Raw genomic sequence first — 27,676 nt, forward strand, 5'->3', positions numbered from 1 at the left:
CAAGTCACAAAGGAACATTTACGCAAGGTTGATCATGTCTGGACAACCCCAGGTTGTTGGGTCAATCAAGGGCTGTCTTTGCACGTTACAGTCGGCCTGAGACGGAAACTCTGATATTAGTCAAGCTGCTCAGCTGAGTCACCTCTTTGACTCCTGACTCAACAGAAGTTTATTTAAAATGTAGAGCAAAACTGATTATGCAGCTTGGATGACTGGTGATGTTGACTTTCTCTCATTTCATTCCCTGATAGTTTAAAAAAAAATCTTTTAAACGAGTGCTTTTACCGTCACAGACCATATGCTCTATTTAGCAGAAACTTTACCAGAAAACAATAGTAACCTGCTGTATAACCCCAGAAAATAAACTATAAGCATGTCAATATTCCAAAAGTGTTGAACTGAAAAGGCCACAATTCACATACAGTGTTGGCTTGTTTTTATTCTTCATGACAAAAGTGGTTCACAGGTCATTTAAAGGAAACTGCATACACAAAAAAAAGTTGAGGACCATCAAATGTGTTATGCAGAGTGTGTGCACGTCGTCCTCAATTTACACAGAACGCAGACCACATAAATACAGTTAAAATATTATACAACAATGGTAATTAAATTATACACACATCTGCGGAGTGAATTAAATAGATTAAGAAATCCATTTACAACCTTCGAAGCAACTGGACACAATGGCAAAGAATTTTCACTTTTTAGCTAACGAATTCAACCTTCTATCTATGATGTTTTTGACATTATGCCCTTGATTTTCTGCATTCATTATTCATTAGTATTACTAATGTGTTCATACAAGGCATGCCGGCTAAAAAGTGAAAATATTTTGACCAAAATGAGACATAGCTTTATTCAGTGCGAACACTGCTCGATGAGTTTCCTCAAAAGTAAATAAAACATACCTTCAAAAAAAAAAAAAAAAAAAAATCACAACTACAGTGTTGAGTAGTAGCCTCTATTTAGAAAATGTGATGTAGTCTAAAAACAACATACAAGATCAAAACCAAGGCACTAAAAATAAAATCAGCAGGACGTGGCCTCTTCTACTAAACCACAGGACAGTTGAGTTTAAAAAAAAAAGAAAGATGTCAACATTTTGTTTGCATTCAGTTCTCATTTTTTCAAACAGCCGTTTCCAAATGTGGTCTTAGAGATCATGATTGGTCTCATCGGGTCGATTCAATTTAAATTTAAACTGCATTCAGTGAGACAAGTGTTGTTTCAGTGCCAGTGTTTACATACAGTATGTGCTGCTTTCGTCAGCTCACAGCTCTGGCCTCAAACTAATCTAAAAGCAGCCTATGTTGGGTAATAAGCAGATACATGTACATTTACATGTTTTTCTCACTTTGCATTTTTGCAAGAAAAAGGAGCTCCGCTTAGCAAAGCGATGTCACATTGGAGTTAAGTCTCTCTTTGAAATATTTTTGCTTTTCAAAATGTATTTATTCTTTGTTTTTAGTCACAAACTAGATTTAAAGCACAGTGATGTGCTTTTAAAATTAAGGGACGATGTTATTATTTAACTTTTCTACAAGCAGCGACTCTAACAGCAGCCTGCTAGCACTATCAGCATTCCTAAGTGAGAACGATGGCTGCTGCAGCCACAGGAGACGAAAACCAGCTTCTTGTGGGTAATACTAGCTCGTAACAACATGCTTATTTTGGAAGCAGACAAAAGCATGGCGACACTGAATGATGGAAACATGAGCATTGTTGCTTAGCTTTTTGAAGCAGTGAGAAAAAGCAGAAGCTAGATGGAAACTGTTATTATGATTATGTAATCAATAGAAATGTGCATGGCCCATGTTAGTATTAATTTTAGGTAAACCAAGCCACTTTAAGTGATGTGAAACAGTGAGTTTTAAAGCCTACAGGCAAACAAGCAGGAAATTACATTATCAGCCAATGGGATGCTTGCATCTCTGCCGCTTAGCACCCCCGCATGACCTCCAAAAGCTGCTTATTAAGAGCCACCCTGACCCTAAAGAACAGCGGGAAATGTACAGGCACTGTCCTGACTTGGTCTGCATAGTTTGCAAAGTAAGATGCACGTTAAAAGTTGCCCAAATCATGTGTTTGATTACTCTTTTTGACCTGAGGTGGTGAACTTATGGCTGATTTGTTTCCATTAATGAAATGTTTACTGACCTCGAGTTAAAGGGTGTGGCTGAAGCCAAAGAGCCAGACATGTAACAGGATTAAAAAAAAGGGGCTTTTACTGTAACCGTACCACCGGTCGAAGGGGGGAAATTCAAGACAATAGCAAGCTCTCTACACGTGGGATAGCAGTTATGTTAAGGCTGCTTGTTCTACAAAAACATCTACCTGGGAGAGCTATCACAGATGATCTAATGGCTTACAGACACTAAAAGACGCCAGACAGGCCTGACCGGGACGCCAGACTAAAGGCAAGAGTGTAAAGACTTAAAACAGATCGTAGCCTTGATTCAGAGTCTGAGGACAGTAAATACTGCACACCAAAAGTCTCTCGTTCTGGGATAAATACTGTCAATGGTTCACCACAACACACAGCAGCCTTGAACAAGACCAGATGGAAGTTGGATCCACTCAGGGACAAAGACAGTCAATGACTTCACAGAGCAATGAGCAGCACATTTTGTCTCTTCATCCTTCTCCAGGCTGCATGCAGGTTTCTCCGCTCCGAGCAGAGAAAACCAAGAGGGCGGGATGAGAGATTTTTTTTTTTTTTATTTTTTTTTTAAATCCATGGTTCTGGTGGGTAGATTGGGGAATGTTGCATCATATCTGGGATGGACAGGATGTCTTGAGTCAGGAAAGGAGGAGGGAGCCTGGGGAGTCAACATGGAGACAGGTCCTTATGGAGAAGAAGGGGTTTGGAGTAATGGAAGGAGTGTTTCAGCGCTACAGAGACAGGGTGAGACAGAGACAAAAAAACATGTTTAGTTCAAAATAAATAAAATAAATTATGTGGAAAAAGTGAGGGTAATCAATAAGGATAAATGGATTGATAAACATATAAAGGATCAGCAAATAAGGGTGTTTAACAGCTACATGAGATGTATAAAACCAATTCTTTACCCCGATAAATTCTAAACAAATTCTATGCAAAAACACACAAATATTAACAACAGCTTATTTCATGTTTTGTAGGATTAACATTAGAATGATAAAATTCTATCTGTCTGCAGTTTTGAGATATTATGCTTCAAAGTTTTTGCATTCCAAATATCAACAAAAATATGTGAACCTTTTTGTTTTCTCAATAAAAAATTATAAGAATATATGAATAACTCAGATTCAACAAGAACTGCAGGTAGAGCATTATAATTCTAATTGCTATGGCTAAAGTAGTTTAGTTTAGAGCATTAATCTGCAGGCTGCTTATCTCATCGCCTGCGAGATGATTTGGAGTGTGCGCTGCGGGGCCTGGCAGGTGTGCCCTGAGCTTTATTACCGGAGCTCTTACTAACATTAATGAGCGATTCCTCGGTGGTTCTGCTCGTGGAGGTGGATAATCTACGCCTCGACTCTCTGCAGATCCCTGTCATCCTGTTCCTAACAGGTGGATTGTGAACCGGTTGGGCTGCGGCTGTCAGCGCCGCTGAAGATTTAGCGCTGGACTGAGAAGAGGCTGCGTCTGACTGGTACGTGTTTCGGCATGCAGCTGCTGCTTGCACAGAATTAGACCTGTAACTCAGCTGTTTTCTTCTCACAGAAGGATCTACGCTGGGCTTTAGATCAGGCTTTTGTTTACTTTCACCACATGCTTCAGATGTGTTAGGATACACACGCAAAGTTTTAGTAGAGGTTAGATTCTCTGTGGAGGAGGAAAACAAGGAAGACTTTAGCCTGGAGGACGAGGCGGGTACAACACGAGTTGTAATGAAGGTGTCCTGACGTACAGGGACCGAAGCTCTCCGACCTTTTCTTGTATCACTAACTTGTGTTTTTTTAACCATTAACTCGCTGTTCACAGAGCTGGTGGAGCTTTTACGTGTTGGAGAGGAGCCGGGACTCAAATCTGTGTTAAAAACATCACTGACACTATGACTTCTAACGAAGGTGGCGTCCCGTGGGAGACCTTTGCCTCTGGAAGATCGGCTGCTTGTCTGGATTTGGTTGTCGGGACAAAGAGAGAGAGAGGTTCTTACAGGGCTTGTGTGGAGGCTTCGGGTTAAGCTTCGCAGGTGGTGCGTGGCCATAGCAGAAACGCTGCCGCCGAGAACAGGGCTAGCTCGTGGACTGCTTCTCAGTGGAGGGCGAGCAGGACTGCTCCGGGGGCTCCGTGGAGCCCGGCCTGACTTGGTGGCGAGCTCTTTGGCCCGGGAGCGGCGGGGGCTGCTGTTCAAGCTGTGGGGAGACAGAGGGGCTTCCAGGTCCTCCAGACGCTGAGTGAGAGCCAGCTTCTGCTGGATGGCCATACGCAGCAGAGAATTCAGTGTCTTCTTCTCGTCTTCGGCTGCTGCCAGCTGCCTCTGCATCTCATCCAACTGGGTGACATACTGGTCACACCTGAGAGATCGTGCACAATGAGAAGATGCAACATGCACAAGCAGGCAAAAACACATTAAAGTGTAAATCCGAAAACACACGACACACATGCTAAACATGACTTATAGTGTTGTAGACACACATTTTGAATACCAGCTGTGATCTTTCTGTTTTTATACACCCAAATTACTGAATTTACAATGATATAAAACAAACAAACAAAACAAATCTGCAAATCCTCAACATTAACTAAGATGGTGTAAAAGCAAATCTTCTTAGAAACAGTTGTATGAGCACTTCATTAGTTTTATGTTGATTGCCTACAAAATATAACTTTAAGAGAAAGAAAAGAGGGGTGCATGTGAAAATGACAACTCTAAGAAAATAGTTTAGCTGGATTAAGAGGACACTTCCTCTTCCTAAACTACTGTAGAAATGCAGTCACTTGAGTCATCCACATGATGGCACCACAAAACTTGATTATAAATAAGAGGATCTTTGAAGCTGTAATCTTTAGCTTGTTACACAGAGTAGTCCTTGACCACTGTCTGTTCTCCAATCCTTCTTAGGGATAATCAAATACCAGCTCATAACTGTCTGGAGCGACCCAGACAGGTAATGCATGACTAAGAGGCTTCTCTGGCAATTAACAACAAAAGTTTTATTGTCAATTATAAAAACAATGACAAGGCAAGGGGGGAGAGAAAAGAACAATTAGTTCACTCAAACCAACACAAAAACACTCCTCCAAACAATTACCCATGCCAACTGATTCACGGAAGAGGTTAGTGATTAGTGAATGTAAGTTTTAGGGCTGTACCAAATGGTTTTTTTTTGCATCTATCAATGATTGCATCTATCTTATATTCAATAATTTTGGGCTTTTGGACTTTACAACACTCTCTGGAGTTATTTATAGGAAATGTTTGGATCACACAAGTTGCAGACAATCCTACAACGCTACCACTGAAATCTTTTATACAAATACTGATAATTATAGTGTATCCTAATCTTTATCTCCAACTGTGCAGAGATACTGGGTTTAAACAGAATAAACAGACAGAAAAAAAGGAAAAAAGCTGCACAGCATTCAAATCTTGATTTAGAATGTGAATGGCAATGTCGTGAGTGAAGCTTCAAATTATTCGGTACAGCCCAAGTAAGTTTAGCCCTTGACAGCACCTTCCCACCCTATCTAATGCCCCACCCATATGCAGCCAACATAAGGCCTCTCCTTTCCTAAGGTGACCTGGCTTGATGGGACAAATCTGTCCTCGCCTCCTCCCCCATCGGCACAGGGCTGAGCATGTGGTTCATAATCTTCATGTGAACCAGTGGATTGTCCACAGGCGTAATAAGCATGGTAAGCTTATTACATGAGTGGTAGCAGAAGCTGTACCACAACAAGAGCACCGTTACTAAGCATGAAAAACACTAGCAAAGAGCGCAAAATCAGAACTAATTAACATGTTTCATCTTAAAAAAATTATAAAGGAATTAAAGATCTACTCTCTCAGTGTACAAACTAAATACAGGGATTTTTATTTTGTATCTGCTGAATTGAATGTTTATTTTCTTCTCGTGCATAAAAAGGCAAACTTACCGACTGGCAAACATGACTCGCAGTGAAGAGAAGGTGGCGGCGTCCTCCTTCAAGGCTTTGAGCTCGTTCCGCAGTTTCATCATGGTCTCTGACACCATGCTCTTCTCTGTCTCGTACTTGGTTTTCAAATTGGACAGGGCCAACTCTGCAGTCTGCATCGACGAGAAAGACAATCACACCATCACATGCTATTGTAGCACCATCATTCCGCTAAACCACGATTATGAGTAACCAAGGAGACTGATAGCTAGCATTTGACGCCAAAATTATTTGCAGTAAATATTCAAATCTTAAGTGTCAAAAAAAACAGATAACCACACACTCCATCACTACACTTTATTTCAGTGCCTTTATTTATTTGCTTAAGTAAATGCTGCAAAAGAGGCCTTTTAAACGTTATCTTGAAAAGAGATATTGCTTGTGTTAGTTGAGAGCAATACTCCAATACTGCAATTTTAGGCCTTTACTTTAGTCTGTGTGTTTTTATATATATATATATGTATCTTGTGTCTGAAATGTCTGTATCCTCACAGTGCTGCATTTTTATATTAACTACTAAATCTAGTCATGGGTCACATCTCCCTCTCATGTTGTCTTGGAAAAGCCCAGGCGTCGTCTCACTCCTTCTTCTCTTTGCAGTTTTTGTACTCTCAGAACAGGAGTTAACACACATCCAGTAGCTACCATTTTTCTCTTGATATTTTTTTCTGCCAAGGCAGATTGTCACCAAAGAAACCACTGCGTGTTTTTGCAACTTCAGTAAACAGGACTGTGTTTATCGCAACTTCAGTAATATCTGTTGCTTAATGTTTGACCCACAGCTCTGCTCGCTCACCGGAGCAGCTCCAGTCTGCGTTCAACTTTGCCCGTCTGTGACTCAGTAATGTATGTAACAAATCAGTTGGTGCCGTGGGTGGGACTCTTAGTAAAACTACTGAGTGGTGACTACAGAAAGAGAGAGTGGTGGCTGCATCAGAGCCAGAGAATTGAATTGTTTAATTGTATTAGCAATCAGATTAAAAACAAAAACTCCAATATGATTCTGATAATTTCAAAAAAGAAGAATACAGCAGCCGCTGATGATAATCTGTTGAACCCTTGTCAAAATCCATATTATCATGAATGATTTACAATAGACTCATAAGTTAATGATGCACTTACTTCAAACTGATGGTACCATCAAACCCAAGAATTCTACGGAAACCATAGTCCTCGTTTGTGCTTCTCATGTATATATAAGCATCAACTTGGGTCACGGAAGTAACTATCAAGTTAGAAGAGTCTTTCATATGTCTGGAAATACCTTCAGAACAATGCTGAGTGTTTTTAAACATTGCTGCACAACATTGCTGGATAATTATCTTTTTAAGAAACTGAGGATTACTTCTCCTATTAACTGATACATGTATACACTAGAGACGAAACGGTGCAAAAATTTTAGATCATGATTATGGTGACAGAAATTAATAAAGTTGTCAGAACTATCACTGTTTTTAAAATAAGCAGAAATTGTCCAAAAAACACTGATACACACCGAGTTTTATATTAACAATCAAAAATAAAATTAGCAGCACTTTTTGTTTGCATTAATTAAAAATAATAACATAGCCAATACATTGTGTAAACATGACAACCACATCAAAAATGCAACATGACAAATGCTTGCTTTAGTGTCTGTGTCTCTGTAGACGAGGACAAAGGACAAGTAGCATCACTGGGTTTGCCTGCTTCACACCCGCTCTGTAAACAATGGAACAGCAAAGCAAACCCACACCTACATTTGGGAGACGGTTGCTAACTTGTTGGTTGATGCTGGACATTACCTGCCATGAGTTTTTCAAAGTGTGATGGGTAATCAAGCATGGTTTTAATGATAATTTGAAAAAGGTATTTATCTCTTGTATGCATGTACTGAGGCAAGGGAGGCCTCTACTGCAGGGTGGGGAACACCGTTCAAAAATAAAGATTTAAATTTGTAGTTTTTTATTAAATGTAATCAGACATCAAAGTTATAATGGTCACCGTGTCACAGCATAACCTCTGTTTAAGAGCAGTTTGTATCAGCGTTAGGAAAGTAAACAAAAACATTTGATAATGGAGACGGACAGAAAACAGTACCTCTTGAGTGATCACCTTATGTCTTGTATACCTAATGCAGCATATCACCAGGTCTATGACTTAAATCCAAAAAACAATGCAAAAAATGCGTTAAAACCTTGATTACATCAGAAGAAGAAATGGATGGCCATCATTGTCCTGTAAATGGCTTCTAAGAAGCCTCAGTGTACAAAGGACAAATACTGAATGTAACAGGAGTGATTCATTTTTTCCACTGCATTCAGCGTTTGTAGTCTCATGTGATTGGTAGTGCTTGTTGTAGGGGTTTCTCTTTTTGGGAAATGCTTGTTTTGTATTTTTGCATTCATGTGTATTTATGTGAAACGTTTAATGTCCTGAGACACAAGACAAATTTCAGATTCTTTCCTGACAGTGAAGTTAAATCAAATCAGACTTGAGAAGGTAAACTGCTGTATGCGAGCACGGATCAGCCAAACCGATTACCTCGAGTGTTTGTGTGCGTGTGTGTGTGAGAAAGGGAGAGTGACAGCTAAGGAACGACAGAAGCAGGTCACGCAGTGCTTGAGCCACAGGAAAGGGGACGAGGAGGAGCAGAGTTCAATCTCTGAGGAGTGCAACATCACACTGTAGTCCAGGTGCAGCACCATGTGAGCACAATAGACTGTCTAGACAAGACACTGATAATACAGATCATCCATACTGCTTATGACAAGATTACGTGTGGATGATCATTAAGACCTGGTTTCTTTGCTCTGGTCCTTATTCAGAGAGGGTAATGAATATTTACAACAAAAGTAAGACTACATTTCATGAAAATCCCTCTGTACCAAAGAGCCTGTCTTCTTATGTACAAACAAAGAAAAAGATGAGGCATCGAAAGCCAAAACAGACAAATGTCAGATAGCTTATGTTTAATGACTGGATTCCAATATTGGCCTTGGACATTAGAGAATTTGGGTTTTAGGGAATGTCCCTGACAGGTCGAGTGGATTTAAAGCAATACCCCAAAATGAGACATTTTCCTGCTACTAGACTAAAGCTGGGCATACACTGTATGATTTTAGATATGTTGTCAATTCCAACTCATACTGTATGAGTAAATGTCTGCGATTAGTGTGCTCACACTGTGCGATCAGTGTATACTGGGCTTTAAAAGGTTCTAAAACCGTGCAAAGATATCGAAAGGGAACACCGAGGTGTAATCGGTGTTTTCCGTGACCTACCTGTTTGTTAGCCTTCAGGACAGTCCTGAGGGTTGCAATCTGTTCTCTCTTGGTGCTGAGAAGTGACTTGAGTTTGAGTACTTCTTCCATGAGGCTCTCAGCATCCCGCTCCGACTCTCCACTGCTGAACCCTGAGTAAGGCATCGCGCCCCTCTGACGACAGAGGTCCACCGCCACCTGAGAGAGCACAAAATGAGTTCAATGTGTTTGTTTCAGTGAACATTTTGTGAAAATCTTTGTACGGAAAAACTCTATATTATGGTATTGATTTTTAAAAAAAATACATAATATATCCATATATCAGATTATCAACAATGGCTCAAACCAAACAATCTGTTTAAAATGTGTAAAATTAATCTTAGTTTTCTTAACAATACTATACTAGAGATGTTCCCAACAAATAATAACCCTGATGTTTCAACCAAAGTTAAACTTAAGAGTAGTTTACTGACCTAAAAGTATGGAAATACTCAAAAACAGTTAAAAGAGCACATCATAAGAGCTATTTAAAATAATTAATCACATTTTTCAAAAACCTGATAGTATTGAAAATGACGCTGAAATGTGTAGCTTTGCAACATGCATAGAAAAATTGCTCATTATCCTACAAAAGAAACTCTGTCATAGTGAGCATGCACGCAAAGTGACACGTGTCCAGGCATCTTAGGATCCTCCGTACATTAAACACCTCTCTTGTTGTTCAGCCTAGCAAGAAGACATTCATCCCGCACAAATGCGTGAGGCACTGACATCACTTCTGCCTTGAATGTGCGTGGACAGCACATGCTGCTCTATCCATGAGAAAGCACATGTGTGTGTGTTTGTGCATGTGTGAAAGAAAGAGAGAGGGAGAGCCATTGATAATCAGAGCCGCTGGTTAGTCTCACATACCGATCCAAACCCCGCCCATTTTCCTCTATTTATTAAAGTCTAACTGACAAGTATTTCTTGTGCCAATTAGCAAGGTGGCAATATTTAGCCTCATCAATTAGTTGACCAATCACGTATATACATGTATTATAAACCTGTGAAATATATTTTCAGAAATAAAAGAAGTAAAAGACCAACAGCATGTGTTTCAAACTGTGTTTCACAAGTTCCCCATGTTGCAGACGCTGCTGTTTTCTGAAAGGATTCTCTGTAGAGAAAGCCACAATTCAACTTTGACCCCTGATAATCCAATCCATTCAAACCCACACACACAAGCACACGTGTCAACAAGTCCCACACCAGGCGTTGGATTTAAACTGACATGGGAACTACTCAACTACATCCAACAGTCTGAGCTGAGCTTTAGGCTCAGTGAGAAATTTGTGAAGGAGGGAAGGCCTCACTCAGAACAAAAGCCTCACTTTCAGTGATCGACCCAAAATGAAGGAGACAGAGATTTAACAGTTTCAGTTAAAAAAATAATCAAGTTCTAGTCGAGTTATCACTCCCTTGACTGACATTCTGCGTGTGATAAGAAGTGCTGTCTTACCCGAAGGTGTTTGATCTGGCAACGGATGACCGCTACCAAGTTGCGGACGTTTGAAGGGTCCCTAAAATCCAGGGTGGGGGATCCAGGGCAGGTAGGGGACTCTGTGCTGGTTCCTGCACTGTCCACCTCCCCCATAAACTGCAGTGCAGAAGCTTTGGAGCTGAACATGTCATTACCTCGTGGCTTCTTCTGGGCATTGTGCTGGGGGTAGACGTAGTGTGATCGTCGTGCACCACCTCCAGCACTTGACCTCGCACCATCACGGTAATAGTCCAGAGTGACTCGTTTGGGTGTCAAGTTGTTGCACACGCAGATGTGGTGATAGAGGTTGGAGAGCTCCTCAGAGAAAGCCAGTAGCTCTTCCTGGGCGACGCTCAAGTGCCCTTCCGAATCAATGGCCACTTTCCGTGTGGCTCCGATCTCCTTCTCCAGCTCGCTGATGCGCTCCTGGTCCTGCTTGCTGGACTTGATGCATTGACGGATCTTGTCAGCCAGCTCCTGGGCCTCTGCCCTCCAACGATCCTTCTCCTGCTTGTACCTGTGCTCCAGCGTGTTATAACGAGCACCTGCCTGAGACAGTTCATCTCGTAGCTTCAGAAGCTCTTCGCTGGCTGAACGCATGCGCGCCTCCAGCACTTCCTTGCTCTTGGTGTCTACTTCATAGTCAAAGACTGCATTTCCGTCGCCTCCGTTCTCCGTCTCATCATCTCCCCTGTCGTCTGCATCCTGGTTGTGCTGCTGGCTGTTCTGCACAGCATCCAGCTGCTGGGTGAGAGATCCGACTTTGTCCTCTTGCTGACTGAGTGCCTGTTTGGTCATCATCAGCTGCATCTGGAGTTCCTCCACTTTGCTTGTCAGACCGGATTTCTCTCGTTCTGCCTGGGTACACAAACACAAAAGATTAAAGTCTTGAGAGGAATGAACACATGCATCTTGAAATGGACAGATAATGCTCATTTTCAGAGTGACACTTGTATTTAAGGTTTCTAGTAGAATGTGTTTACATGCTTTCATGGTCAAAAAACGTTATTCTACTCATACCTCCTGTGGCGGTACACCTGCATTCACCCTCTGTCTGAAACGCTCCATTTAGCATCTGTCTCTTTTATACCTCTTTTCTGCGAAAATTACCAAGTATACGCAGATTTTTTTAACACGGAAAAACCCAATAAAAAAGGCGACAGATCCCTTTCCCATTATCAGTAGACTAGAGCCGTGTACGAAGCTCTGCAGCAGACGAGAGTGCCTTTCTGCAGTTTTTTCTGGTGTGTCATATTCGATGTTATGGACAGGCTGGAGAACAGGTTAGTCAACATTTAGAAGCAGCTTGGAGGCCAGTGAAAATTTTATGGAGGCTACTTATTTTTTACATCTCTGACTTTTTCAGTGTCTCTTTCTAACTCTGCAGACCAATTTGGAACCATGATTGAGTGTTTCTTGGATGGAGATGGATGGTCTTTTGTGAAGGCGCCTCACTGACTCAACGCTCAAGGGGGTAAACAGAGTGTCCACCAAGTTGTTGTTTTTCCATCAATGCCAATCATGAGACTACTGCAGAGTCATTTGAATTGGGCGTGAATGCTGATTGTAACCTTTTACATTAAAATAAAATAGCCAGATGATAACATGTTTTAGTTAATTTTTTTGTTCAGTAGAAACGGGGTTAAACCTCCCTCCCAAAAAAGCCCAGTCTGCTCTGGACAGACCTTCCAGCATTTCCAGGTCATCTGTATCTTGTCGTCTCTGTACTGTCTTTTTAGTTGACTGTAAATGAATAGTGTCACTTTCTACAGAGAAAATACACCAATAAAAGCTTCTTAACACAACCACACATGTTCTAGCAGGAATTTGATCTGAAATCAGGTATACATTTTTGGCATCGACAAGTATGTTTACATGTTTTCCTGGTGTTCGTTAATAACTTCATGTAGCAGCATAGGCTTCGTAATATGAACACTAGCGTGCCTGAGCACATAAAAAAAAAAAGGCACCCGATGATGTTATACTGTAGCCAGAGTAGAAAAAGCTGTAACAGAGTATTCAGAATGGTCGGATGCCTGAGGTTTTTGCTCACAGGGATTTATTTTACATACATTTACCTCATTTACCTAAATATATGACAGAAAATACAGAAAAGCATAATAGGTCCCCTTTAAATGCATGAAAATGTTCATAAGCATCCATTTCTGTTCAAAGCAAGACCAACACTGATTGCTGATAAGACAAAAAGACAGTTCTCATGAAGAACAAATTTCTCCCCCCACCACCTTTAACTCTTCTTAATGCATTTTTCATGTAGAACAGTGGCTGACCCCATTCGGCACCACACCCAACATCTGGTAGGTCGTAGCTTGCTAACCCAACCCTCGACTTAAGTGCATTATGAATAATATATGTCCTTCAGACAGAGAGGGATCACAATTCAAGGCATTCTTGATTTTCTAAAGTACATTTTATTTGTGAGGCGTAAGTGTATGAGGTGTGAGTTGAAATGAAACAGATCAGTGGTTCTCAACCTTTTTCGTGTCAACTACCCCTAAATTTATACACATCAAGTCATAGACCACCGATTTGATAAGATGTCACTTCAGGGACCTTCATCTGAAAAGATTTTGCTTGTCAGAAAGGATTAAAACCAAAATACTACAGCTGTCAACTACAGATGAGGAAATCACCATGGAGGAAGTGAAACCTGTGATCAGAATTTTTACTCTCTTGCTCACATTGGATTCGACTCTACAGAGAATTTAACGGTGAAATAAACTATTCCCCATTTCTTGGGATTCTCTTGAATTTCTTCTAGGACCCTTTGATTTAGAACTACTTTATTAAATTATGCACTGCGGTGCCAGGTGGTTTTATTGATATAGAGCGGCACACTCTTTCACCAATGTACAAGGGATGTGGTCTAAAGCAGGAAGTGGCAGAAATCCCCGTCAACAGTTTAGACAGACAAACAAACCAGCCAACCAGTATGACATCCTCACTATTCAGCCTGATTAGAACAGATCATTTAATCTAAAAACGAATGCAGCTCTGTGAGTCACAGAAGAATTTCAATATTCACTTTATAAATGAGTGCATTGTGTTACAGTGATGCAAAAGCTATTATTGAGATCTCAAACGACAGGACCGTATTTCTTTTTGATTTAAATAATAAAATATATTATAATAAAACAATAATATAACATGTAAACACTGCTCTTATATTTTATTGAGGCAATCTTTTTTTTCCTTTGGTGCTCTACTATCAAAACACATATGAATACATTTAAAAGAGGGGCACAGATATACGCATTTTGTGTGTGAAAATGTAAGCATGTTCATGTTTGTATATGCAGTACAATTTTTGTAATAGGTAAACTATTTTGTGGTCTGAACTTTGATTACAAATCAATGGCCCTTCTTTGTCATATAATTTATTCTTATTAATATATTGTTTTGTTTGTCAACCATCACTGTTGTTAGCACTATTATATTTTTGTATTCTCAATGTTTCGATTAATTAATTAATTTTTATCTATTCGTGTATTTATTCCCCAATTTATATACTTTTTGGGTGTCCGGGAGGGTGAGTTATGTGTGCTTGAATGGTTGTGTGTATATTTACTGAAAAACCTATTATTAATATTTGGAAAAAAAGAGGATTGTGCTGTGCCTACCTGTAGAAGTTGCTGTTTTAGTTTCTGACTGTCTGAAAAGTGCAGCTCGCTCAGCAGGTCCGACACCAGCCCAGACGCTGGAGCACGCAGGAACACGTCACTGGTGCGTGGAGTGGAGTAGCGATGGATGAGGCCGTTACTTTTGGAGCCCCCCAAGTGAGGAGGGTGAGCAGAACCGGGAGCAGACCCAGGACCGTTATTAATGCCGCTGTCCTGTTCTTCTCCCTCGCCCTCTCCCTCTCCCCCCTGGCCCTCCTCCTGGCTGTCATCCAGCTGCTCCAAGTGGAGCTCCAGGTTCCCCACAGAATCAAAGGGGTTAAGGGTCAGGGCGGAGAGCTCTCGCCGCAGACAGTTCTTCTGCTCCCTCTCCTCCTTCAAGGCTTCCAGGGCCTCATCCAGCTGCCTCTCTGCTATCTCCCTCAGCCTCGCAGCCTCCTCCATCTGAGCTCGCAGCTCCTCCTGCTCCTCGTTCTTCTGGGTCAGCTCCAACTTTATTGATTCAAACTCAACCTGAAATGTCAAAAAGAGCAAGATCAGAGGGCTGTTTTTAAATAGGTGTTTCTTTGCTGTTTTATGCAACACATGTGAATGCACAATCTAGTCCAAATACACAAACATAACTATCATTGCATTTAGCACAATAGTGTTATAGTCACACACCCACTTTGTCTTAAAAATATAGTCATACACCCACTTTCTCTTTGTAATGGACAAGTACAGTTCCTTCCACTGCTTTAGAGTCTAAATCCTATACATTTTCTTTATATAATCTTTCCATCCACTTTGCTTATTTGCTGCCAAGCTTATATTTACATGCAGCATTCATAAAATAACAATATTTGCTTTTAAAAAATAAAGACATAAAATCAAATTTAGTATTGAAGCTGCTGCTGTATGACTGAGAAATCACTTACAGCTTTCATTTAAATAACAAAAATGGATTTCTGAGACTGTGGAGGCAAAACACTGCGCTATCTAAAAGCCCACTGAAGGATCATGGACACACTAACAGGCCTCGGCTACATTTAGAACCAGTCATGGACAGTTTGTCTTGGCAGAGCGACAACATACACAGAAGGCACATCTGAATTCGGAGGCACTTGTTTCACACCCTTACCAATCTAAACAATGACAGGTTACATAAAATCCTTAATATAACAACCGACAAGAATACTGAACCTGACCTTTTCAACGTTTTTGCAGAGCATTTTGAGCACACAGAGTAAGATTTGCCGACTGTAGAAAATGTCAAGGGCATTTGGAAGGTATGCTCATGTTTAGTAAATGTTCTTCGCTAACATGTTCTGTATTTTTTTACTGATGCAATGACATAACATTACAGTAAACACATAAACATCCTTCAGAAAGTAAAACAATACATCAAGAGCTTTTAACTTGGTTCTGTTTTGAATGTAAGTAAATAATAAAACTGCATGTGTGTATGAAAACATTATGTGTATATGTATTTTTTTCCCATAAAATTTTGTTTTAAATTAAATTTCATGATTTTAGTGAAAATTTAACTGTGTTGTTAATTCAGTCCTTTAATGTTTGACAGTTAGTTCTCAGCTAAAAGTTAAAAATGCAATAATACATTTCCAGGACAACATATAATTTCTCCAAGCATTCAAAGTCATCCAGGACTTGAAAAGTGTTTTAAAATGCCCTGCAATCACTTGTACACAGTAGGATTGCTACACTGAGGCCTGGTTGCCATAGTGTTACTTACAGCTATATTTATCTCCTTATTTCCTGCCACTTATTGCCAGCAAAATGTTTCATTGGATGTGATGTTTAGCTCTCAGGGGATGCAGCCAAATTGGGAATTCACTGACAAATGTGAACAAATGTTTGTGCTCAGCTCTGGAAGGTACTTAATTATCTGTAATTAACAGCATTAATCACCCAGCAACTGGTCTGTCTTGTCTTTTAACACTGGCCACTGGTGAAGTTATGTCAACAAACATGTGACTGAGATTACAAGTTTGTTGCATGCAAAGCAGTTTCGTTCTCATGCAGGAAAGGTAAAAGCAAACAGACAGTGCACTACAATGACCACATCACAGTGTACTGACAACCAAAAAGTTAAAAACAAAGTAAGGAAAAAAAATAGAGCAAACTAGAATTACCGCCTAACAGCTGTATGCCTCAGAGAATCAGTCAAGTTGCAGTCACAGTTTGTATCCATGTCGGTTCAGACTCATATATAGCCATGACAGATGACGATTTAAATGTTGCTGCAAAGAAGCTACAAATCCTGAAACATGGATGCTTCACACACATCTTCCACCCGGCAGCATGAAAGAGCTTCAAATCAGCAGTTTCAAGATGGACACCCAAGATTAGAGTCACCGATTCAGTATCTTATTAAATGTTTCCCCTTCTGTTTCTGAGTAATAATGTTGAAAAATGTCATCAATTCATCATTTAACTCTCTTTGGCATTTGAGTGAAAATTTGTCATAATTAGCGATGAATTCTTGAGTTATGGCCAAAAAAATGTTTTGTGAGGTCACACTGACCTTTAAACACCAAATTCTAATCAGTTTATCCTCGAGTCCAAGTGGATATTTGCACAAAATTTGAGAAAATTCCCTCGAGGCAAGATGTCATGTTCACGAAAATGAGACAGACGAGGTCACAGTGACCTTCACCTTTGACCACTAAAATCTAATCAGTTCATCCTTGATTCAAAAGTTGATATTTGTGCCAAATTTTAAGAAATTCCATAAAGGCCCTCGAGATATAGCTTTCACTGGAATGGGACGGACAAATTACCCTGAGACGTAACTCTTCTGGTCACGGCTATCACCGCCATGGAGGCATAAAAACAATAGTATGGCACAATGTTCATGTAAATGCTTTTCCACCCACACAGACATGTTCAATAGTACAATGCTGTATATCTACTTTTTATTTTCTATCTATCCATCCATTTTAAATTACAGTCTGTAGGTAGAAGCATTTGGTAACGTTTTAGCTTAAGTGATAACTGACCTGGTTTTCCTTGAGCACAGACACTTGTTTTTGCAGAGATATGTTCTCTTCTTCCAGTTCGCCATTGTCCTGCAACTGGCGAAGCTCACGAACTTTATATTCCTTCATCTCATCCCTCTGATGGCCCTTTTCTGCCTCCAGACACTCACACTCCTGTAAAACACAAACCACTATCAAGCTGGTGCAAAGCACAAAATTTGAACTGCACAATTACCAATTTCATGTCATGCACAGTTAATCTTACTTTGGGAATGAGGCTACTGAGGGTTTCATTGTATGAATCATGACAAAACAGGAACTAATAGTATACAGAATAAAACCCGTGTGCAGGTGTATGAGTGAGTTGCCACACCTTCTTAAGCTGGGAGGAGACCACCGCCAGTCTATCGATCTCTGCATGTGCATTGCTCAGAGCAAGGCGTGATTGCTTGAGCTCTGCCTGGAGTTCCTCCATGCGGGTTGCCATGGCAGCCTCCTTCGTGGCAGTTTCCTGCAGCAGGTTCTCCTCCCGGCACTCTCCATCCGCAGCTGCACGCTTCTGGCTGCTCACAGAATCTGCAAATGCCTTTACGAAAAACAAAAAAAAGGGTCAAGGATAGGGCAAAATCTGCAGCAATTTTTGTGGTGCTAAAAGACAAACACATTCAGGCTGCACTCATATCCAGGCAATAAATGCCTATGCATCTTACACAAATTAAGTAATAATCATATTGTTAAACCAATTAACAGTGAGGAAATGTTTTTTATGATTTGTGAACAAGACACCTCAGAGGTTCACAGCAGATTTCATGCTTTTTCTACTGTGTTTCTATCCACCCAATGTGCTAAAATTAGCCTACTACATTACAATTAGCCCTGTTATAGCAGGCATTTCTTCATAGCTATAATCAGTAACCTTGACACATTATGCATCAATGCCTGCACATGAAAGATCTATTAAACAAGGTGTTAAATGAAATGAGCATTCTGCTAAACACGCTCAACTGATCATCGTGATGTGGTTATATAATGATGCCAATTCACAACACATGAGTCTGCTCTGCTTTGCTAAAACCTTGCCAAAGCCGAGGTAGGTAAACAGCCAAGACATGAGGTTCACGCAGATTATGAAAAAATAGCTGAAATTCTGTACCACTACGTCCCTCAAGACATAAAGAGCTTTGCTTGATACGTGGTTATAAAACATCAGGACGGCCCACTTTTAGTGTTATTCTGGCTCAAATTTATTGCTAAATATCCAACTGCTTGTAAGCAGGATTTTTAAATGTCTCAATTTTTAAATAGGTGGATGAAACAACTGCTAAACCAAAAATGCACCCACATGATGGGATTGAATTTTATAGGATTACCTTCTTACATAAACCTGTTTTTTTCAGCAATACTAATAACTTCAAGTTCAATCTGGTGCATTTGTGAAAAAGTCAGTAATTATAAAGTAATATTAACCCCTCACACATCAGTCAGTCAGCTTTATGTCAGCATAAGCATGATCAAAATAATCTCACAAATAGTTCCACAAAACGCACCTTTAAAAGCGGAACTGTAACTGTCAGATGGAGCGCAGCTGTACAAACTGACTTGTTCAAACACGGGTAATGGAAAGGTTGTTTATTTTACTGTGCAATGATGAACAGTTTTTGTTTTTTTTAAAAAGAAGAAGATTAACTCAAAATACTACAAAGCACACAGTTTCTTTAGAACATAGCAGCATTGAGAAGCATATGCCACAATTTCAATAAATCTGTGAAAGACATGGATTACATGCTAATCTGAGCATTGACATGTTGGTCTAATCTTTTTATCTCGACTATCCGGCAAAAACCTAATTTAATCCTTAATGCTGTGCGGTTAAGCATCAAAATCAGTTTAAGATAAACAGAGAAAATGTTATGCTCTAAAAGAACCGGATGTCCTAATCAGTTGACAGTGTTCTCCCTCTGACGCCATCAGCGTCAGATGACATATGAGGGCACAACTGACTCAGCATACGATCACAAGCCTCCTCACTGAATATCTCATACGAGGTCGCAGCTGTAACAGAATGGTTATTGTGGCAGCAGATCGACGGAGTCACCAAAATGTAATTTAGAGATGAGCAATCAAATCCGTGTCATCGGTCACTGGTGCATATGAAAAAGACAACAATGGTATCTTTGTAAGACTACTTAGGGACACTGCAAGACAGCCTCAATGGTTAAATTAAAATGAGCAGCATCAATAGATGGCATTTAAATTTAGACTGCATTTAGATTTGCTAACAGTGTCATGTGATAGCAGGTAAGTCAAAACCATTTTGTACAGTGCAGGCAAAACAATAAAAATGTTTGATTTTACTGTTCCATTACATCTTGTTTAAACCCGGAGCAACATCACTTGATTTGTGTTGCTTTCAGATGCCTTTAACAAATATTCAAACCTAATGTCTCTTTTAACATGAGCTATAAAAATGACATCCCAGAGCATTCTGTGAAAATAGATTTCATATGAATTCAGGAAATGCTTGTTTCAATTTGAAACAGCATCTTATCAAACAAAATCTAGTTAGATTTAAAGATAAACTGAGTATTTATGAAAGGCAAAAAAATCTACTTTCACTGTGCAAAAACAGCGTGGTAAAACAAGGTCACAAAGCAGTTGCATGTTATTGGAAACAACATTTGGAAAGCTAGGGGTTTGAGAACTTCACAAGGCTGATGCTGTCTAAATATAACTACAAGGCCCTGGGTGTTCCTACCTCTCTAAGCTGCTGCAGCTCCCCTTTGAGCACTTCATGCTCCTCTTCCAGCTGCCTATGTTTCGTCTTCAGGGCAGCACTTTCCTCCAGCACCACCAGGCCATAGCGGGCTGCCTGCAGTTTCTCCTCTGTGGCCTCCTGGAGCTCCAGAGTCAGCCGCACCACCTCAGCCCTCAAGTCCCCGCTCCCCATCTCTGCTTCCCCTTCTCTCTCTGCAGCTGCACCTGCTGTGTCTGCATCCGCCTCCAGCATCCTTGCCTGGCCTCCAACTTGTCTGCCAATGTTCTTCTGGGACACCTGCCTCCTTCACTCCCCCACACTCATTACTCCACACTGCAGAAGCAAAACACAAAGAGTTATGTAAACAACTTAGAACAATAACCAGTATGACAAAGAGGTTTTGTGTAAATCATAATGTTACACAAACTGAGCAAAGGGCAAGATTAACTTTGGGGACTGATTGAATGGGATAACTTTTTCAGCTCAAAAGGTCACAAGACAAAGCCAAGCTGTAAATTACCTAACTGCTGCAGTCTGCAAGTATTTAGTTAGTAGTTATAACTAGCACGTTGCTGCTGTTCACCAAGTGATGTAACAAAGTCATTATATTTCTTTACAGTACTTAAGTATTTTGGGAGTATCTGTACTTTGCTTGAATTGTTAAATTTCTTCCAAGTTTTACTCTTACTCCACAACATTTCCCAAATAAATGCATACTTCTACTCCATTACATTTTCCATAAGCAGTTTAGTTACATCCTACAAAAAAAGGAAGGAAGGAACGGCCAGACGAATGAAAGAATCGGAGGGAAGGAAAAACTGGATTTTGTTCTTTAAGTCCTTTAAGCTGTACTTACTTTCCTTTCCCTTAATGGTACTTGATTACATTTAATATCATAAACGTACTTTTTATTCTACAGTAAATATCAGATAGTTGTACTTAAGTCATATTCTAATGAGGATATCTTACTTACCATTGTGTCTTATACTCAATAGTGCATTGGCCTGCTTTCTGCACTTATTTACAAAGCCATTCCTGGTTTATCTGTGTCGATATTTAATCTTAATGATCACCGATAAAATTTAATAATTAAAAAGTGTCAAGAAAGTAACAGCAAGGGAGGGAACTTTTCCTTTGTGAAACCACAGGAAACTATTTTTTATTTACTCCTTTTTTATTCAAATTTTCACTTGACATTATTTTTTTTAAAAACGTTGCTGGGAACTTGCTGTATTTTATGTTCAAATTTTAGCTTTGATTAAACATTTGCTACAGGTATTTAATTAAAGTTTTGTGTTGGAATTTGTTATATTCCAAATTTTAAATACTGACTGCAGAATTTTCATTTTTATTGTGTTGCCAATATTGTCTCATCAACTAATAATAATTAGTATCAGCCCTTAAAAAACATTATCAGTCGACCTCTAATCTCAACGGAACAAACCTGGTTAATTAAAGACTAAATAATTTAATAGGTGACTTTAATGCCTCTTATATACCTGTACCTCAAGTGTGGCTTTCAGGTACTTTATCCACCACTGTGTTCACCTTAAATAAAAACCAACAAGCACAGTATATTAAAGATCATCGCTGATGGTTCCTCGTGTCCTCACCATCACTATTAAACTGGGATGCAAGGCTGGCCTGTGCACATCACTGACCACGTTATTACTATTCAACATCATCAGCTCCACAGAATAAGCTGATAGCTACAGCTAATGTTAGCTACACAGTTGTGACAGCTGGTTTAAGTCTCGTATCCCCTGGGGTACTCCACAAAATATCCGTGGACAGTATATGGATTAAGGTTACTTCGACCACCCGTATTAACTAACTGGGTGGGGCGGACTTCCCCCATTTCCTCGTGTCCTCTCTTTTGACCGAAGATGGAAACACCAGCCGGGTTGTCCGGTGCCAAATGATGCATCCCATGAGCATCTGTTCATCCAGTCCCGTAAACTACTTCTTTATAGCATCGACTACGAGTAAATTAAAGAAGGCAGATATGTTGGCATCATATATGTGATAATAAATCCAAAGTAGGATCTGACAGCGTGGAAAATATTCTGACAGGGATACAAAAACCCAAGACGACACCGGACTAAGAACAAGACACGGCCGGACAGCTAGCAGGAGTAGTTTTAGCCGTTAACGACACCGTAATGCTAACAGCTACGACGAGGTGAACAATGTAGCCGGTTAGCTTTTTAGCTTTGCAATTAACTACATCCACACGGGCTTAACGGCATAGACGACATCACATTACCCGGCTCACGGAGTTGTTCCCCGGCGATAACGTCAGTCGTGTCCTAACAGACAAGCTAATTAGCCACACAGCTACCTTTAGCCAAACTAGCCACTCACCCTCTGGGTTTATTTCAAAGATGGAGCTCGCGGGTCAAACGTTGACTGTGTACTTCCTCGTGGAGCTGTCAGCGGCAACGGTTGCTAATCGCGACAGTAGCCGGGGACACCGACAGCCAGCCCAGGTTACTGAACAACCGCCTCCCGTCCTCCCACCCGGTTCTCTGGTTTCAGATACAGTGAGGTCTCCGGTGTCAAAAGCGCGCCGAAAACGTGAAAGCACGAGTACCCCCTCTAGCTAGACAACGGAGAAATGCAATCATATTATTTTTATTTTATGCAACAGCTTGACATTTTCTGTGCATCCAGATATTAAAATTAAATACTAATGCTAAAAAAAAGCAACAATTTTGTTCTAGCGACAAACACAAAATAGGAGATAAATATTGGAAAAATTAAATACACTTCCGCTCGTGCCCTTTCTTTACTTCCTTTTTACTTCCGGATGTGCACGTTTTTTCAGTGTTTTCAGTCAAACAACGGTAGTTTTAAACAATGAAGCTCGTTACCTGGAATATAAATGGCATAAGGACGTTTAAAGGCAGCATTAAAAATGCTCTTGATTCACTGGATGCTGATATTATCTGTGTTCAAGAGACAAAAGTGACAAGTAAGTGGTGTTTGGAAGACGCGAGGCTGTCATGCAACGTTATCACATGCATTAGTCTGTTATTATAAAAGTTAAATCCTAAATGTTTCCCCTCACAGGAGACTTGCTTGATGAAAGAACTGCCATTGTTGACGGCTACAACTCCTATTTCAGCTTCAGTCGAGGACGCAGCGGCTATTCAGGTTCATTACATTGTCATATCACTTTGTGTCTTTGAATCATGGAAATACATTTTTTTCTTTCCAGTTATATCTGGTTCACCCAGGCAAGAAGACGCAAAGTTTTAGGGAGTGTTTGTTATTTATAAGTGGAAGAGAGTGATGCAAAATGAAGGAGGCATGTAAAGTATTTTTTTAAGTTCTGGGGAGGGAGTGTGATTTTCATTTTGGTTTTGAGAAGTGACACGTGATTTCTTATTCTACACCATAAAAACGACATAGTTATCATAGCCACACACTGCAAAAACAGAAATTAGCGTCAGATTTGAAGACACATTACTGTATGTGCAAGGCTTGCATCTTCAAAATTACTTTATTCTACATGTCATTTAAAATTTTGCTTAATGTTCACATCCATATCCAATCACATAATGCTAACTGCATGACAATAATGAAAAAAACAAGGCTTTTTTTTTCCTATTCCAGGATTTTCGTATTCAGTTTTTAATTTACAAACATCAAAGAGTGCATTTTTAATATATAATAAAGTCTACTGTGGATTACTGATATTGTGACTGTTATGTACAGTTTTCACTCCTGTAATGTTTCTTTGTTGTATTGGCTCCATACCTACATTTTGTATGAATATTTTTTAAGAACTATTATTCATGGGGAAGGGAGAGTCATGCATTTTCCCCATATCAGTCACGGAGGCTCAAAGGAAAATATCTGTAGCTTTAGGAATGTTTTAAAAAATAATAATACAAGTCACACCTGAGACACCTCCCTCCTATGATAAATAAGGGACAGTCTCTAAGAATGAAATATTGCCTCACTGAATGTCACTGAATGGTTAAAAAAAACCCTTGTAATGCCATTGCCCAGTGTTACACACGTGTTATAGCTGCTGTAGAAAAACTACACTCTACAAGCTGATTAACCTCATATTCCTGACATGCACAGGGGTTGCCACTTACTGTAAAGACAGTGCCACTCCATTCGCTGCTGAGGAGGGTCTCACGGGTCTGCTCACCAACCATGAAGGGGCTGTTGGATGTTACGGGGACCAGGCTGAGTTCTCCAGTGAGGAGCTGCAGCTTCTGGACAATGAAGGACGAGCCGTTATCACACAGCACAGGATCATGTGAGGAAAAAAAATGTTTCACTTGGAGGTTTTCTTACATTTGTATGTGTCGTATTGAGTATTTATCTCTGCTTATGTACTCTCATCATTTTAAAAATAAATAGCAACCATCTGTAAATAAATCCATCTTCACGAGCAGCCAGATTTTGATTAATTTAGAGTTTCTTTTTGCAAGACATTAATAAAAACATTACTGTCAAGGACCGCATGGGATATTCCACTGTGTGTACAAAGTATTTGTAAACTGTTGTCTGTTTTTGACTCTTTTTTTACCCCCACAGGTGTCAGGACAAAGAGAAAACTCTTACTGTAATCAACGTATACTGTCCACGGGCTGACCCTGAGAAGCCAGAGCGAAAACGGTTCAAACTTCAGTTCTACGAGTTGCTTCAGTGTCGGGCTGAGGCTTTACTGATAAATGGCAGGTGAGAGTTTACAAAAAGTTTGCACAGACTAAAAACAAAGATTGTAGGTACATGAGGCACAGCTGTATCCTGCTTTTACCACAAACAGCGTCACACAATGCCTTTTACGGCTGTTGCAAATTGGAGCTTGAGCAGTGGCACACATGTACCTTCCTGTTTTTGCACTTAGATGCATGTTTCACGTCATGGGTCAATAATATTCATTGAAACTTAAAGCAGTTTATAATTTGCTAAAAGAAGCAGTATATGGTCAGACCTTACTTAGAACAATGTGCCATAAGAGTCTTTGCAGCTTTTTTGTGATCCCCTTTCTTCTTTAAAAATTCTGACTCAATGTTTTTTTCTGTTGTTTTTCAGCCATGTGATTGTTTTAGGAGATGTTAACACATCTCACCGGCAAATAGACCACTGCGACCCCAGTGATATTGTAAGTAAATGTTTCGAAAACTGTCACATAAGTGTTTTGCTTGTTTCTTCTGCTCATTCGATATCTTGCAGAGAGTCAAATGAAAAGACTGATGCAACTTTCATGTCTGAATAGTAAATATGAAGTTCTAGCTAACAGCCAGTTAGCTTAGCAAACCAGTTAAACCTGGAAATGGGGGCAAACAACCAGGGCTGCAACTAAGTTATTTTCATTGTTGATTATTTTCTCAATTTGTTTTTTGGGTCTAAAAAACAATGACAGTTTACTGTCACGGCAAAGTAAAAAAAACACAAAGTATTCACATTTAAGAGGCTGGAATCAGAAAGTTTTAACTATTTTCCCCCAAACCCATTTGCATACAGTGCTGGCAAAACATCCTTAACTTTGTTTTTTCTCATTGAATTCTTTTCCGTGTCAAAAAATATGAATGTAACATGTACAAAACATGGGAAGCCAAACTGCTTCATTTCATTTCATGTTTCATTATGGCTCTTTTTTCATAGCCATTCGTTGAAAAAAGAAAGAAACACAGCTTGTTTATCCATTTGTAGGGACTGTGGACGTGATGACAAGCATCTTCAAATAAAAAATAACAAAAAAAAAAATTCAGACTCAATAATTAATTAGGTGGCAACTAATCGATTAATTGCTGCAGCCTTGTTAAGCAGTTAGCATGGCTCTGTCCAAAGTCAATAAACTCTGGCCACCAGCGCCTCTAAATTTCAAATTTTCTGTGTGTGATCAATAAGTCTGAACAAAAACGGAAGTGAAAAGACAAAGTTTCAGTATTGGCCAGCTGTGGCAAACTGCCAGTGTTATGTTTCTGCCACGTGCGCACAGAGGATGCATATTCATAATAATTAAACCACCAGCTTTGTTTTTCTCATCACTTAGGATGATTTTGGGGAAAACCCCGGGAGGAAATGGCTGAATAGCTTTTTGCACAGCGGAGAACAAGAAGAGGGAATGACTGATGAGGATCATGTTGAAGAATCGGAAGTAACCTCAACAGATCCAGTCCACGGTGGGAAATTTGTGGACACCTTTCGCTATTTCCACCCAACTCGCACCAACGCCTTCACATGCTGGTCCACTCTGACCGGAGCGCGGCAGACCAACTATGGCACACGCATCGACTACATATTCGCTGACTGCCAGCTCGCCAAGGAGCAGTTTGTGGCAGCGGACATCATGCCGGAGGTGGAGGGGTCAGACCACTGCCCCGTGTGGGGGAAACTGAGCTGCCCTGTCCTGCCGAGTTCAAAGCCTCCTCCGCTCTGCACGCGCTACCTGCCAGAGTTTGCTGGCAAGCAGCAGAAACTTTCCCGCTTCCTCGTGAGGGTGGACCAAAAATCAGCTCAGTCTGAGCAGCGGGATGCATTACCTGGATCTCAAGAAGAGGAGGAAAGGAGGGAGAATTTAAATCCATCCGGAGCTGGAAACATCTCCGGTAAAAAACGGTTGTTAACATCAGACTCTGTTGTCCCAAAAGGGAAAAAGACGAAGACAGTAAAGACTTCTTCAAAGCCACAGGGCAACCTCCTTTCCTTTTTCAAACCTAAACATACAAATGTTGTTCCCTCTACTGACGCCACTGTAAGGCAGTGTGAAAAAACCAACGGCGAGGACAAAGTTACCTCATCACAGAACTCCCAAAAAGAGTTCACAAGCGAGGACGCATCCTCAGTCACAAGCAGCGTACCTGCAGATACTGAGCTTGAGTTTGATGGTTCACCACAGCTGCTGAAACAAAATGACAAACAGATGAAAACAACACATTCACACCCACAGCCGACTGTGGGATGCTCAAATGCCAAAAAAGGGGCCTCGTCAGTGTTTTGGAAGTCAGTGCTTCATGGACCTCCGCCGCCCCCCTCTTGTAAGGTCCACAGGGAGCCCTGCGTGCTTCGTACTGTGAAAAAAGAGGGGCCAAACATGGGCAAACAGTTCTTTGTATGTGCTCGTCCTCAGGGACATTCCTCCAACCCCGAGGCTCGCTGTAACTTCTTTTTGTGGGTTGATAAGGGGAAGTGACGCGTTTACTGTTCTGAACAAAAGTTGCTTTTCCAGAATCATCACTAAAACTTTTATCTTAACCAAAAAGCTTAAACTTTTACACAGACGTTTCATAATTTCACTCATTTTAATTGTTGACTGTGTTGTTTTTTCTTTGTTAAATAATAAAAGACGGTAGTTTTCTATTACTTTGAGTTTGGTTTTCTTTGTTCTTGGTGCTTGATGATGAAGTTGTCAATTATGGGGAATTGCAGTATGCATTTTCTGACATTT

General features: G+C 40.3%; 2 protein-coding genes across 4 annotated transcripts; one reads left to right on the forward strand and one right to left on the reverse strand.

The window, feature by feature from the left end:
- Positions 1–419: 419 nt before the first annotated feature.
- Positions 420–24,448, reverse strand: zgc:162200 (uncharacterized protein LOC558638 homolog). 3 transcript variants are annotated; one of them, XM_042491231.1, is made up of 10 exons: positions 24,369–24,448; positions 20,260–20,592; positions 17,878–18,090; positions 17,526–17,678; positions 14,530–15,039; positions 10,868–11,746; positions 9,388–9,564; positions 6,086–6,237; positions 4,143–4,503; positions 420–2,892 (listed from the first exon to the last, which is right to left on the reverse strand). In XM_042491231.1, the coding sequence occupies exons 2-10, from the start codon at positions 20,509–20,511 to the stop codon at positions 2,887–2,889; spliced, it is 2,703 nt and encodes a 900-aa protein (XP_042347165.1). In that variant the 5' UTR covers positions 20,512–20,592; positions 24,369–24,448; the 3' UTR covers positions 420–2,886. The 3 variants fall into 3 exon arrangements, with proteins under 3 accessions (XP_042347165.1, XP_042347163.1, XP_042347166.1); XM_042491229.1 differs by lacking the exon at positions 24,369–24,448 and adding an exon at positions 22,624–22,791; XM_042491232.1 differs by lacking the exons at positions 4,143–4,503; positions 24,369–24,448 and adding an exon at positions 22,624–22,791.
- On the forward strand, positions 23,089–27,570 carry apex2 (APEX nuclease (apurinic/apyrimidinic endonuclease) 2). Its single transcript, XM_042491233.1, has 6 exons — positions 23,089–23,233; positions 23,332–23,415; positions 24,355–24,535; positions 24,817–24,960; positions 25,318–25,387; positions 26,282–27,570. Exons 1-6 carry the CDS (start codon positions 23,119–23,121, stop codon positions 27,419–27,421), a joined length of 1,734 nt encoding a protein of 577 aa, XP_042347167.1. The 5' UTR covers positions 23,089–23,118; the 3' UTR covers positions 27,422–27,570.
- The last annotated feature ends 106 nt before the right edge of the window (positions 27,571–27,676 follow it).

This window comes from Plectropomus leopardus, chromosome 8 (assembly GCF_008729295.1).
Source record: "Plectropomus leopardus isolate mb chromosome 8, YSFRI_Pleo_2.0, whole genome shotgun sequence".
NCBI classification, from domain to species: Eukaryota; Metazoa; Chordata; class Actinopteri; order Perciformes; family Serranidae; genus Plectropomus; species Plectropomus leopardus.

Bases quoted from the DNA above. Each gene is read 5' to 3' on its own strand.
- zgc:162200 (XM_042491231.1), bottom strand. From the start codon at position 20,511: ATGCTGGAGGCGGATGCAGACACAGCAGGTGCAGCTGCAGAGAGAGAA. The intron at 18,091-20,259 runs GTAGGAACACCC...TTTTTCGTAAAG, and splicing joins AGCTGCAGCAGCTTAGAGAG to GCATTTGCAGATTCTGTGAG. The intron at 11,747-14,529 runs GTAGGCACAGCA...TTGTGTACCCAG, and splicing joins TAAAACAGCAACTTCTACAG to GCAGAACGAGAGAAATCCGG.
- apex2 (XM_042491233.1), top strand. From the start codon at position 23,119: ATGAAGCTCGTTACCTGGAATATAAATGGCATAAGGACGTTTAAAGGC. The intron at 23,234-23,331 runs GTAAGTGGTGTT...TTCCCCTCACAG, and splicing joins TCAAGAGACAAAAGTGACAA to GAGACTTGCTTGATGAAAGA. The intron at 24,536-24,816 runs GTGAGGAAAAAA...TTACCCCCACAG, and splicing joins ATCACACAGCACAGGATCAT to GTGTCAGGACAAAGAGAAAA.